At 35.9% G+C, this 15,293-nt stretch overlaps 1 protein-coding gene across 1 annotated transcript in view; it reads right to left on the bottom strand.

The window, feature by feature from the left end:
• The window catches only part of DZIP3 (DAZ interacting zinc finger protein 3), a 99,064-nt gene that overhangs the window by 25,829 nt on the left and 57,942 nt on the right, over positions 1-15,293 (bottom strand). Inside the window, 5 exon segments of the mRNA XM_004378161.2 lie at positions 3,571-3,615; positions 4,425-4,594; positions 5,601-5,633; positions 7,189-7,806; positions 9,411-9,487. Of these exon segments, the coding sequence (XP_004378218.1) occupies positions 3,571-3,615; positions 4,425-4,594; positions 5,601-5,633; positions 7,189-7,806; positions 9,411-9,487 (943 nt within the window).

The following is a 15,293-nucleotide window of genomic DNA, read 5'->3' as shown; positions in this document are numbered from 1 at the left end:
TATACAACCAAAACATCAGCAGTTTGAATTCACCAGCTACTCCTTGGAAACCCTATGGGGCAGTTCTACTCTGTCCTATAGGGTGGCTATGAGTCGGAATCAACTTGATGGCAACAGGGTTTTTTGGTTTTACAGAGTCACGACTCATAACTTTAAAAAAATCACTGATTCAGATATTAAGGTGAGTATTGGGTTTGAGTGTGGACCTACTGAAATATCTCAAGACAATATGTATGCAATTCCCATTCACAGTACCCCACACTAACACAAAGGCTCCTGAAAACCTACACATAAGAAGAAAGTCTGAGACATGAAGAATCTTATAGAAAAAGAAGTGTTAAGGAGATTACAAGGAAAAATTTTAAAAACCTTAGATTTTATGTTCATTAATATCAAACTATAAAGACAACATGCTAAATAAAGTAATACCAATGACAATTAACACATTTTAAATCAATAGTACAGGTGGTCCCAGATTATGAACCTCCAACTTACGTACAACCTGCAGTTATGAGCCAACCCCCATAAAGCCTATTATATTAAAAATTCGAGGCAAATACAACGGTCCGTAATAACAAATGGGCACTACTTGGTGACACACATCAAAACATTATTATTTTTTACTGTATTATTATTTTAAAGATGTTTTAGTGTATCTGGAAGTGTTTCCTTAATGTTTTTTATGCATAGAAAGGTTCACTATATGCTATATACTAAGACAAATATTTGATTACCTGAGATTACATACGAACCACACCTAACTATTCTGATTTATGTACAAATTCAACTTAAAGACAGACTTAGGAACGGAACTCTTTTGTAGCCCCTAGACTGCCTGTATTACAGTATTAATTTCTACTTCCATCCCTTGCTTCCAAGAAACTTAAAAGTCTCTTTTCAATAATGGATTCAATAATGGACTTGTAAATTTGTTTTGCTTTATTGTCTGTATACTAAGAGGATTTTCATGTTTCAATGTTTGATCTTATGCTCAACGTCCATTGTAAATTTGATCCTATGATTTAGAATTACTGACTCCTACCTGTTAGTACACTTGGATATACCTGAGTTGAAAAGAATTCTGGTTGTTCATAATGAACGTATCTAGTGTAGTTGATTAAGTATTTTTAAAACTCCTTTTTAGTTCTTCCCATGAAAACTTTATGCCAAAGCAGGTATCAGCCTCTCTTACTGGCATCTCAGCAACCTCCCTCCTTTAAAGAGGCCACCCAATTTGAAGGCCTGGATTTACTTCCTGTCATCTTGTTTTTTTCCCCAACACTTCATTAGAAAAGTCTTCTACTCTTCTACCTATCTGCTTTACCTCCCTTTTCTATTACTAACCCTTAATTCCCCTTGGAGAAGTCTAATTAGCCACAAAAAGAGTTATTTACAACTTGAATATGTTAGAAGCTAAATATTAAATACTGAAATACCTAACTGAAGAAACTGAGCAGATAAGAGTAGCTACATGTCTCTAACTTCTACATGCTAGTTAGAAGTTATCTATACTGTCCCCTTTATTTGCTACACAAATTTTACCTTTTCTTCATGTTTTCCATAGAAGTTTTTAGGACTACAACTAGTGTTAGGTAGAGATGTTGTAAAACAAATAATTAACAGAAGACATAACTTGATGGACTTTGTCATCACTCTACATACACAAACAAATTTTTATATGCTGGAATTTTTCATGAGGAAAAATCTTGATTAGATGATCTGATTGACTTAACTTTTTAAACTGGTTGATTACACTATAATTAGATAATTCTTTGCATCTATCATAACAGTAATTGAGTATATGAGTCATATTATTCTCTATGAAATAATCATATGCACAAATTTTAGCATTTTTTAGGTTCTACACGTTAAATTTTTGACAAAAGATATAAGATACAAAATCTCTCTTCTAATGTCCAAATTTCATCTTGCTAAAATTTTCTTATTTTCAAAAGTATTTCAACCTCTTTTAATGAAATAAATTGGAGGAAAACTTAGGATGCTAAAAGAAACAAGGGAAAAAAAAAAACCCAAACGCTTGCTGACATTTAACAACAAGTTGATAATGTTACTAGCAGTATGAATTTTTGAGTGGTGTTTACATTTATTTCTAGTTGTGGTTTTTTTTGTTTAATTTCAATTTGACCTAGAAATAGGGCTTTCCACTTAACCAAAATTGAGAATCTGAGTATTACCATCTTTCATTTTTTGGAAGTAAAGGTGAAATAGCCATGGCACACTACATAGACTTGGAATGCACTTTCATGGTCTGACATTCTATGATTTACCTGGCCAGCTTTATGTAGTATTAGACGTGGGACTTCATTATGTTTTGGCAAGAATAAAAAATATCAGCTAACTTGACCAAACAGGCTGTGTTTTATCAGACAAGAACTATCCAAAAGTAAGAAACAATCTTTATACTCATGTCTTTTAAAAATAAAATTTAATTTTCAAAGTAACTTTTGATTGAAATAGTAAGTTACAGTAAATGATGGTTATGATAATAAACATGAAAATGGTATGATTTTTTTATCAGATTAGAGTATAAATAATCCTTATTTTGTTCTTGATATCAGTATTTTTAAAATTCATCTTTCATTTCATTTATGATTAAAATTCATGCATACTTCCAAATGACTAATACATGGGTTGGTCAGATTGTAGTTGGGTAAATAGTCTGACTCAGTTTATAATATAATATACAGAGTATATCTAGATCTTAAATATATGTTTCAGGCCACAAAACTTACTTTTTTTTCACCACAAATTTTGCATAGCATAATGATTAGCCCACGTGCTTGATTTTAAAAAAAGACTTCTGGCATCTCTTGTACTTTTCTAAGCAACTAAGAGACATTTTGCTAAATCTTTGCTACAGATAGTAACTTGCTCATTTTTCAACTGGCAAAAATCAAGGAAGAGAAAATGAAGGTGACTTCTTAATTGTATACCTTTTTTGTACAGTATTACTTTACTGGCAGACTCTCAGGTATAAAGAAGAATATTAAGATTACCTAAGGTTTTGAAAAATGCTTCTGAACATATCAGTGGAGATATGAGAAAAAGAAGCTGTTATTAAAACAGAGTATGCATTTTTAAAATGAAAGTGGTATGCCGATTTTACTGAAATTTCAGTGTCTTTATTTGCACAGTAAAACCTGCAAAAAATGCAGAAACCTGTCAGAGAAGGAAAACTCAAATATCTTCCACTAAATAGATAGTGACAGAAAAGTGGTGACTGCACCCTGTCAAAGGCGAAAACTTGCGAGACCTGGAAAAACAAGGCAGTCCCATAGACTTCCGGCTCTCACAGGGTTCACTGTGTATTCAAATGCATAAATTATAATTTAGGGAAGTAAAGAATGGCACAGTAAGTTTAAATCATTCAGATCTAACATACTTAGACTTCTCTATAATCATATATTCAACAAGTTACTGGCACTTATAAGGCATTTACGCTATACGTCTACCTGGATTAATCTTAAATTCTAACAGTGAATCCATGTATTCAATTTAGGTATTCATAATCTGATATCCCTCTATTGTAATACTCATACAGTTTCTTACCTTTTTACTCTTAGTCTTTTTCTTTTTCTTTGGTTTACTCCTAACCTGTTAGGGAAGAAATAAATCATTCATTTAATATGCAATTCAAACTGTATAAAGGGTTATTTTAGAAAACATATTTTTTCTAACTACTGAGACCTTTGTCTTCTAATATTAGATATCATATTTTCTTCCTGGATTCTATGGAATCAGTTATTTTCACTTTAATTATTTTCATTTTGATCTCTGTCTTCTGCCCTTGAGAAATCACTGATGTATAAAGGAGTAACAGCTAACACCAATAAGCGGGCTGCTGAGAGAGTGCTCCCAGATCCTCACATGTACACATGCATGCATGAGTAAAGAAGGAGGAAGATTTAAAAAAATCATACTCATTTTTATAAGATGAATCATTAAGCCTAAGAAGAATTTAGTGACAATATAATAACAATTACAACTTAGATCTGTAAAGAAATACTGAGATCCCACCCATGATGATTTTAATTCTCTTCTGAGCAAATGACACTGAAATTACCTCAGTTTTCTCTTCCCTTCTATCTCCTTCTATTCCTCTCTATGCCTTCTTCTGTTCTCCTCCCACACCCACTCTCACGGCTCAGGAAGATGAAGTGTGTTCAGAAATCTAACACAGTGCCTGGCCTATAGTAAGTGTTCAATAAATGATGGCAGAATAAATGGTCACAGCAGGAAAGATTATGGAAGTACTGTGGAGAGAACCATTCAAATTCAAGTTCTGCATGAACACTATGATAAATATAAGCAAAGATTGTCTGGGATGTTTAAGTACAGCGCCTGCAACAAAATAAAGGCCTCGACTGAGCTTTTCTAATTCAAACATTAATGAAAGTTTGTACTTCCTGGAGATCTTTCATAGATTCTGTTGAAGAGTCACTGGGTATCGATGCCACATCTTTATTCATTTCTACTAACTGTATATCAGCATCTGAATTCATATTTATATTGTACTCCATGAGAGGTGGACTTGGTTCTGCTTTCTCACTCTGTAACTCTTCTATTTCAATACCTAAATATTAAACACAAAACACTCAAAATTTGGATGCAAGCAATTTCCACCTCTTATCATTATTATAAATGTTTACCCAACAAAAAACACTATCCCAGAAATAAAAATAGAAAACATCTTATTCTGTTCAATTACTAGATGAAAATGTAATGCCAATTAGTCAATGATCAAATAAGAAGTATGTATACTAGCCTGGAACCAATCAGTATGAGCCTGAATGCTAAGATATCTTACTGGTATCATATGAACATAAGAATTTGAATACTCTCTAAATACTAAGTTCTTGAGTGTCTTGAAATTGACTCTATTAATACTGCAACTAGTATTATTTTAGGACATAAATCTGAAACAAAGAAAAGGAGATAGAAGACTTATTTTTTTTCCTTTTTTCTTCTTTTTTACAATCGAAACTGTGAAAGGGGATCAGCTCCCTATTACTTGACCTCATCTTTGACACCATGCTCCTTAATGTTGCCCTGAGACTCAGGACTCAAAACTCGAGGACTTTGTCTGATGGCCACAGATGGTGCAAAATTCAACACCAAACAAAAAAACCAGCGTTGTTTTCTTAAGTGTAATTTTAATGTTAGGATCTGAATTATATTTTTTAAAAAACAAGAGCACAAAAATGGAAATTTAAAATAAAAATAGCTTACTACTTGGAAAAAAATATATAGCTATAGCAATGTTTAGTTAACCAGATAAAAGTGACACAAGCTGAGCAGCAGCACAAATGGGCAGGCAGAACAAGCAGGTAGATTTTGCCTGCTGAAGTGTCCTGTGGGTCCAGAGGTCAGAGCACTATCCTTGGTGAGCCCCAGGGCACACACTCAGAGGGCAGAGGAAGGTTCACATGAGGTTCAGCTGACCAGCAGTAATTTAACCACACAATTTTCCAAGATTTTAACAGTTACAATTTATCTGACCAAGCAAAAATCCCACAGGTGTCCCTTAGGTATTCCAAGTTAAAAGGTCACTTTGACATTTTGTTTTTAAATATACTTACATTGACAGCCTGTTATTGACTGCAGAGCAATTCCTATGGCACATAAAGAAAACATTTAGATATACAGTTGCAAATGCAACCATCAAATATCTGGGTGGGACTAAGAAAAATCAGAACTTTATACTGTACCAATTATAACTGTAAAAATAACCAGCTTCATTCATCAATCCAGTTTAGACAGACACAATCTTTAGATTGTAATATAAAGGTTACACAACCAAGATTAGAGAAAGAAAAATAAAATTTTATGGTTCATAATAGATAATGCCTAAAACATAAACACTTTAAACCAAATAGCAAATTCTTACTACCATATTTTTACGCAAATAATGCACACCTTCTACATCTGCTTGCCAACCACAGCCCCCTCCGCGGTATTTTCATAAGCTCTGCTACGCCAATTTTTTTTTACATGTTGCCTTAAAAAAAATTAGCATGGTATCCCAAAGTTTTTGTAAGAGGACTGAGATTGGGACCTAGTAATTGTCTCTGAGAAAAATGTGAACCAGTTCAACAATTACTGGATACTTGGAAGGTTGTAGCCATCAGTTGCTCATTTCATAGTATGAATAATAAAAACTTGGGACCAGGAAAAGTCACCTAGAATAGCACAACAAAGCTTTCAGTAATGTTGGCACGCCCTGAACTCCATTTTCTACCAGGAGAGATGAGAAGCTCACCCCAGATGTGGGACAGAAGGTCTGAACTCTTTCCTACATCAATTGACAAGGTCTAAGAATAGCACAGCAAAAAAGAGGAAGACCCTCAACTAGATGGACTGACACAGTCGCTGCAACAATGGATGCAAGCATAATGATTGTGAGGATGGCGCAGGACCAGGCAGTGTTTCCTTCTGTTGTACACAGGATTGCTATGAGTCGCAACTGACTCGATAGCACCTAACAACAACACGAATACCACTGCACTCAAACACTTGTACTGACATTACTTTTCTTCTTTTTTTTAATTACAGCCAGTGTATAGCTGGCAAAAGTCTAAATTAAACCTCAAGCTTTTGGTTAAAAGGAGGAGAAACATACACCCACTGTGTCTAAAAGTACATCCTTGAACTTAGGTTCTTGTATTTAGGTATCCTTAGTTTTTGAGAAACGATAAAACTCCTCTACCTAAAAATCATCAATATTTTCTTTCGGAAAACACAAACTCCTGAGCATGGCAAGAGAAATCCTCTTTATGTATTCTGTCTATGAACTCTCTCCTGCTCTAGCCTCAGTAATCCCAAACGTGTCAGCTCCCTGCACTACAGTGCATGTTTTTGTTGTATGCCTTCATTTTTGTCTCCCTCTGAAACATCCTTCCCCTCTTCCTCACCTAGCCAGCTTCTATATGCTATTTCAGAAATCCTTAAATATTATATTCTCCAGAAAACTCTTCCAGATTCCCTTATGCTAGGACTCCCCATGGCATTCTGGAAAAATCTCGAGCATTATATCTTCTATTAGCCTCTCGATGAGCCCATCCTCCCGAGAATGTGAGCTCACTGAATCCCCTGCCCTCAGCACTGTGCTGGGCACCTAGCAGACACTCAGTAAATCTTTACTGCCTGAAGTAAAGAAGTATCTTGTACCTTGTCGATAGCAGGATAACATCCTCTGGATGATTTCTGGTACAGGGATGCCTAGGTAGACGGACAGCTGGTGGTAATCGAGGGAGATATTCTCAACGGGATTCTCTTTCACTTTGTCAATATCCTCTTGCTTCATCCCAAGACGAAGAAGAATTTCTGAAACTTCTTTCCAAGTTGAATTGAACTGTGACTCGCTGAGGCCGTTCATCAAAACCTCACTAAGGAGGACATCTCTGTGTCTGCACAGCCTCAGGATGTCTGCAGACTTAGAGAGGTCAGAAGAAGGTGGCTCCATATTCCAGCCTTTTTGGGGTGCAGGAAATACATTCAAATGTTTTATCAGAGCTAACAGGAGGTATAAGTCAAACTGTTTGGACTGTGGTAGCTCCTTGTTTGGGGGATAAAGCAGATGCCATGCTCCACCCAAAGGGTGATTGGTCCAAAGATGGTTGTAGAAGGGCTCCAGCACATTCTTGTGTATAAGAAGCTCTTTTTTCAAAAGAGATGGTGGCATAGCCTCATCAAATATTTGCCGGACAATGTCAGTACCAGAAATAATAATTATTTGAAGCAGATGATAGAAATAATTATAATCAAGTTTGAAGATAGGCATTTCATCTGAAAATAAATTTTGAAAAGTCAAGACATTATGAATTAATCCTCTTTTTTAATGTAGTTTCTCTCATTACATCCTTAGCTCCTGTAGGCCAGGGACTATTCCGAAAGAATGAAGTACATTCAAGAATGTGTGCTTTGGCATAGCCAGTGCACAACAAAGCACACTGCTGTCTGGCTCGCTGTTAAAAACCCAGACAAAAACAGTAGGTTTCTCCAAGCAAAACTAACCACAAAGACTAGTCACCACAGAAGCCTTTCCAAGGTTTGCTCAAGTCAATGGGCTTTGGCAATCAAATGGCATCAAAGTAGTATGCCTTTGAAAATTCTGAAGTTTGCCAAGAATGGTAACCACTGGTGTTTAATGATATTTATACTTTATCCTGATCGGCACTGTCAACAGAACTTCCTGTGATGATGAAAATGTTTTATGTTGGCACTGTCCACTAGCCATTTAGCACTAGACATATTGCTAGTCTAAGGAACTGAATTTTTTATTTTATTTAATTTTAATTAATTTAAATTTTGACAGCCACATATAGCTAGTGACTTTATTATTAGACAGTGAAGATCTATAGCAAGAAACATAAAGTGTTCTGATGACTTGTTACTCAAAGTATAGTTCATGGAACACCTAGGAACCTGCTAGAAGTGTAAAATCTCTGGCCTTACCCCCGACGTACTTAATGGCAACTGAATTTTAATGAAACCATCAGATGATTCAAATGCTTATTAAAGTTTGAGAAGCACGGATCTTCATGTTCTTACCCCTCAAAAAATAAAATATCTATTTCATCAAGAAATGGAATAAGGCATAAGACTGAAATACTTGGTATTCTTCTAACTTAATAGTACTTCCAAAGGAGGAGAGTAGACTGAGATATATTAGCAAGCAGCTAGAATTTGGTATTTGATGGTATTTTTTTATGAGAAAAATATCAAATTATGTGTTCATCATAAAAAGCAGTTTTATTTTATCCTTCATGATTCTGTTTCAATTGAGATTTTTATATTAATATTCTTACTTGTTTTATATGACATACAGTATGGAGATAAGGAAATGACTCAGGGAGCTTTCATTGGATTGCCAAGTAAGGAGCTTGCTGGGATCAGGGACATCCATTCCCCCTAGCAAGAAGCACTGCCCCAAACTACCCTTCCATGAGACCAGAGCCCCTAAGGCCTCCAAGCTCTGAGCAGCTGACATTTTCTAGCATGTCCCTAAAGAGATAGCACCTAAGGTTAGGCTAGTTGGCCCTGAGACCAAAATGTTCATTTTTTCCATGTAAGGCTTTTCTCACGCTTCCTTAACAAGAGAGGAGGGGTTGGTAGGGAAGCTCTGCTGAAACCAGTCTCACTGTGAGTTCTAGTTATGCACCAGACATAGCATGCCTCTCTCCAGGATGCCAATGCACTGTGAAATACCAGCTGACCTTTCTGTCTGTGGGTTCCTGCCTGCCCCAAGTGCTGCTTGCTCGCGTTAACCCAACCCCAGTACATGACAAATACAAATAAAGACGTGGTTGTTAATGGCATTATACTTTACAGAGGAAGTCACACGTGTTAATGTAGTTTTCAATACGAGACGTATAAAAATAAAATAATACCTTTCGTATTAAAATTTAAACTGATCTTCGGCCTTATATCAGTATCGACTCTTTTCAGAGATATAAATTTTTTATAACTGCAAGTAGAAAAAAATTAAGTTATAGTTAAAATAACCAAGATAAGTTAAGATTTCTGGTATCAGCATAGCTAAGTAAATCAGCATTTTCTATCTCCAAATTATTATTTGAAATAATTCAAAAGTAAATGGAGAAAAAACAGAAAAACTACAAACAATGAAACTCCATGTTGTTGTTTTCACTGGTATTAAGAAGCTGGTATAATTGCTAGTGGAGTCCCTGGGTGGTGCAAATGGTTAAGCACTCAACTATTAGTCAAAAGGTTGGTGGTTTGAATCCACCCAGAGGCATCTCAGAAGAAAGGCCTGGTGATCTGCTTCTAAAAGGTCACAGTCTTGAAAACCCTGTGGAGCTGTTCTACTCTGCAACATATAGTCACCATAAGGCAGAATCAACTTGACGGCAACTGGCTTCTTGATCTGGTTTTATAACTGCTAGATTCATACGCGCTCTACAGGCTGCAGGAGCACTCAGATGGAGCAGGACTTCCTGGAGGAAACAGGCATGAGAAGCCTTGGAAAGAAGTCCCAGATCTCAGAAAGTGAAGGTTAGAGGGTTAGGAATACAGATGAGCTAGGCTGGCAGGAGAAGCACCCAGAGAGGCAAAGGAGGCAGATTTACAAACAGAATCACACAAGGAGCTACTTTTGTAAGAAGGCTGTGTGGTAACGGGAAAAAAAAAAAAAAAGGAACCTTTACGTTGTAAAAAGCAGCAAACCTGAAACTCCTCATGTCCTGTCCCCATCACAGAATTTTCTTGCCAGTAGCTATTTAAAAAAAAAAGAAAAAAACCAACTTATTCAACAACCAGTGATTAAAAAGAGAAAGAAAGAAAAGAAAACAAATAAGCATGCCCATCAACAGATGAATGGATAAACAAACTATGGTACATACACACAATGGAGTACTACCCAACGATAAAGAACAATGATGAATCTGTGAAGCATCTCATAACATGGATGAAACTGGAGGACATTATGCTGAGTGAAATAAGTCAATCACAAAACGACAAATACTGTATGAGACCTCTACTGTAAAAACTCATGAAGAAGTTTACACATAAAAAGAAACAATCTGTCGGTTATGAGGGATGGGAGGGGTTGGGGGAATACTAAATAGACAAGAGATAAGTGATAACTTTGGTGAAGGGTAAGACAGCGCACAATACTGCGGAAGCCAGCACAACTTGTACAAGGAAAGGTCATGGAAGTTCCATAGACACATCCAAACTCCCTGAGGGACTAAATTGCTGGGCAAAAGGCTGTGGGGACCATGGTCTCGGGGAACATCTAGCTCAACTGGCATAACAGTTTATAAAGACAATGTTCTACATTCTACCTTGGTGAGTAGCGTCTGGGGTCTTAAAAGCTTGTGAGCAGCCATTTAAGATACGCCACTGGTCTCACCCCTTAGGGAACAAGGGAGAATGAAGAAAACAAGAGACAAGGAAAAGATTAGTCCAAAGGACTAATGGACCGCAACTACCAAGGCCTCCACCAGACTGAGTCCAGTACAAACTAGATAATGCCCAGCTACCACCCACTGACTGTTCTGACCGGGATCACAACAGAGGGTCCTAGGCAGAGCTGGAGAAAAATGTAGAACAAAATTCTAACTCACAAAAAAAGACCGATTTACTGGCCTGACAGAGAGAGAAGAAACCCGAGAGCATGGACCCTGGACACCCTTGTAGCTCATTAATGAAGTCACTCCCAAGGTTCACCATTCAACCAAAGATTAGACAGCCCCATAAAACAAAACAAGACTAATGGGGCACAACAGTCCAGGGACAAGGACTAGAAGGCAGGAGCAGACAGGAAAGCTGGTAATAGAGAACCCAAGGTTGAGAAGGGACAGTGTTGACGTGTCGTGGAGTTGTTAACCATTATCATAAAACAATATGTGTACTAACCGTTTAATGAGAAACTATTTGTTCTGTAAACATTCATCTAAAGTACAATAAAAAAAAGAAAAAAGAAATAAGCATAACATCCCAATACAATGATACAATTAGGAAAAAACTAAGGAAAAAAAAATAGCACAATTTACTAAGTAGACTTAATACCATAAAAGAAATTTAACATAAAACAGATGAAAAAAACAACGAACCCTCCCACTAAAAACGAGGACCACAACAAGATTATATAACACTACCACTAGAATGTAAATTTAAGGAGTGCAGAGGTGTTGCCTTTTGTTGTTGTTAACTGATCTTGTCTCCAGCACCTCTGTAACACTGCTCACCAACCACTATGTTAGAAAAAATTAAAAACACCAACAATACAAAGTATTGGCAGAGATACCAATAAAAGGAACTCCATTTGTGAGAGTATGAATTAGTAAAAATTACTATGAAAAACAGTTTAACAAAATCTAGCGAAGTTCAAGATATGCATATATGACCTAGCAATTTCACTCCTAGGTATATATTCTGGAAGATATTGTAGAAATATACACCTGAAGACATGTACAAGAATGTTTGTAGTAGTACTGCTTGCTATAGCTCCAAATTAGAAAAAACCCAAATATCTTTCAGTAGCAGAATAAAATAAAGCAAGTATAGTCACACAATAAAATTACAACAGTGAAATGAAAGAACTACAACTATATATAATAGTGAGAATGAAATCACACAAACACAATGAATAGTTTAAAATGGTATAAAAAAAAAAAAACGCAAATGTTTCCATGTATATAAAGCTCAAAACACGAAAAATTAAACTACACTTCTATGTGATTTATAAAATATGCATAAATTTTTTTAATATTAGATTTGGTTTTTATTGTGGAGCACACATCTCAGTCAGGGCAAAGTGCTGCACATAGAATTACAAATCATTTTCAGGAAAAAAGCTGTAAAAATAATAAACCTGCAACTGCTTTAGTTATGCAGTCCCAACTTGAGGAATCCATGCTGGCAAGCGAGTTCTGGTACCTAAGAGGGATTTCTTGATGGTGGCTGCCCCCAATATCTCAGCCTGTGCTGTCTCAGACCAGAACTTCTGCATGACAAGGCCTGGTGGACAGTGGTACCTAAGGGCTGGGAAAGCCTCTGCTTTCAGGCAGGCCCAGGTCCTGGCCCAGGCTGAAAGGGGAAATTCTTAATAAATCTAGATTAGTAAAACCTTGCAGCCTTCAAGGATCTGAACAGGTAGAAACTGCCAAAGACTTGTATGACAACAATGGCACAAAAGATGGGAAGCAGAAAAAGGTACAGTCGTCCTTCAGTCCTTGGGGGATTGCTTCCAGGATCCCCCACAGATACCAAAATCAGAGGATGCTCAAGTCCCTGAAATAAAATGGCGTAGTATTTGCATATAACCTACGCACATCCTCCTGTACACTTTAAATCATCTCTAGATTAGATCACTTATAATACCTAATACAATGTAAATGCTATGTGAATACTTGTTATACTATACTGTTTAGGGAATAAAGTCAAGACATGAGGTGAACGATGCTCAAACAACGAGTGCTGGAGACAGACTGAGGATCTGGAAGTGGCAGGAGGCTTCAGCAGGGGATGCCCACACATCACTTCATTCATGGGGATTCAACAGAGTGCTCAGCAAGGGGCAAATTCAAGTTTTGCTTTTTGAACTTTTGTTTTTTCTTGAATATTTTCAATCTGCAGTTGGTTGAATATGGAACTCGTGGATACAGAGGGCCGACAGTATAATATTATTTGAAAATAGACTTTGATAAGTTAAAAGTGTACACTGTAAATCCTAGAGCAATCACTAAAAGAAAGGGTAAAACTAGTAAGCCAATACCGGTGAGAAACAGAATCATTAAAATGGTTCATTAATCCAAAAGAAGGAAAAAAAAAACCCAAAATAAAAAGAAGAGACAGAGAAACGGAAACAACCAGGAAGATGGTAGATTTAAATCCAATCATATCAATAATTACAGCAAATTTATATGGAATGAACACTCAGATAGAGAATGTCAAATTGGATATAAGAAAAAAAGCAAGACCTATGCTGTCTTCTAGAAACCCTCTTTAAACGCAGACTATGTAGGTTGAAGCACATGGATACCAAAAGGTATTCCAGACAAACACCAATCAAAAGAAAGCTCAAGAGGCTATATTCATATCAGACAAAGGAGACATAAGAACAGTGAATATTATGAGTGATAATGAGGGATGTTACATAATAATAATACAGGGCTCAAATCATCAAGTAGAAGATAATCCTAAATGTGTATGTAGCATCTTATAAAACAGCTTCAAAATACATAGACAAATAGACAAATCCAAAAAATATATAGGAGACTTCAATACTTCTCTTTCAGTAACTGACAGAATAAACAGATAATTAGCAACAAAATAGAATACTTAAAACTATAAATCAACCTGGTCTGAGTATAAAACACTCCACTCTACAAAAGCAGAATACAGATTCTTTTCAAATGCAATGAGATATTCATCATAAAATGTAGCATTATGGGTGATAAAACAAACACCTACAAATTTTGAAATATTCTAATGATAGAAGTTATGTTTTGTGACCATAAGGAAATTAACCTAGGAATCAATATCTGGAAAGATAGCTAAAATATTCACATATTATTTGGCAACTAAACAATATATTTCTAAATACTCTCTGGTTTAAAAAAAATCACAAATGAAATTGGAAAACATTTTGAATTGAATAAAAATTTTAAAAAAAATATACGGGCCATTGCTAAGACAGTGATTACAGAAAACCAATTAAATAGAAAAAGATGAACAAATTAAACCTGAAGCAAGCAGAAGTAAGCAAAAACTAAGTTAAATTCAGAAATCAATGAAATTAAAGACAGAGAAACATTAGAGAAAATAAATGAAATCAAAAGCTGGGTCTTTGAAAATATCAACAAAACTGATAAGCCTCTGGCCAGACTGATCAAGAAAAAAAGAGAAAAGATAATAATAGTCAACATCAGAATGAAGAAGGTGGCATCGCCACAGATCCTATGGATATTCAAGGGTAATATGGCAATGTTATGAATAACTTTATGCCAATAAATGTGGTAACTTGGATGAAATTGACAAATTCCTTGAAAAATGCAAACTACCTAAGTTCACCAAAAAAAAAAAAAAAAAAAGATAACCTTAACTATCCTATCTCTTAAAGAAACTGAATTTGTACTTCAAAAAAATCCCCACTAAAATCTGGAAGGTATTATGCTGAGTGAATTTAGTCAGTCACAAAATGACAAATACTGCATATGACCACTATTTTAAGAACTCAAGAAAATGTTTAAACACAGACGAAAACATTCTTTGATGGGTACAAGTATGGGGAGGTAGGGAGAGAGGTATTCACTAACTAGAAAGTAGACAAGAATTATCTTAGGGAAGGGAAGGACAGCACACACTACAGGGGAAGTCAGCACAACAGAACTAAACCAAAGCTAAGAAGTTTCCTGAATACAATCAAACATTTTGAGGGACAGAGTAGCAGAGGCAGAGGTCTGGGGACCATGCCTTCAGGGGACATCTAGGTCAATTGGCATAACAAAGTTTTTTAAGAAAATGTTCTGCATCCCACTTTGGTGAGTCGCATGCGGAGTTTTAAAAGCTAGCTAGCGACCATCTAAAATGCATCAACTGGTTATAGCAATAAATGCACATATCCAAAAGGAAGAAAGGGCCATAATCAAAACATTAACCCTACAACTGGAACAAGTAGAAAGAGAGTAGTAAATGAAGCCCTCAGGTGCCAGAAGAAAGGAAATAATAAGAATTAGAGCAGAATTAAATGAAATAGAGAATAGAAAAACAATTGAAAGAGTTAACAAGACCAAAAGCTGGTTCTT

This window comes from Trichechus manatus, unplaced genomic scaffold, assembly GCF_000243295.1.
Source record: "Trichechus manatus latirostris isolate Lorelei unplaced genomic scaffold, TriManLat1.0 scaffold00055, whole genome shotgun sequence".
In the NCBI taxonomy this organism is placed as follows: Eukaryota; Metazoa; Chordata; class Mammalia; order Sirenia; family Trichechidae; genus Trichechus; species Trichechus manatus.
The sequence above is the reverse complement of the archived record's forward strand: the minus strand, read 5'-3'. Positions and strand labels throughout refer to the sequence as shown.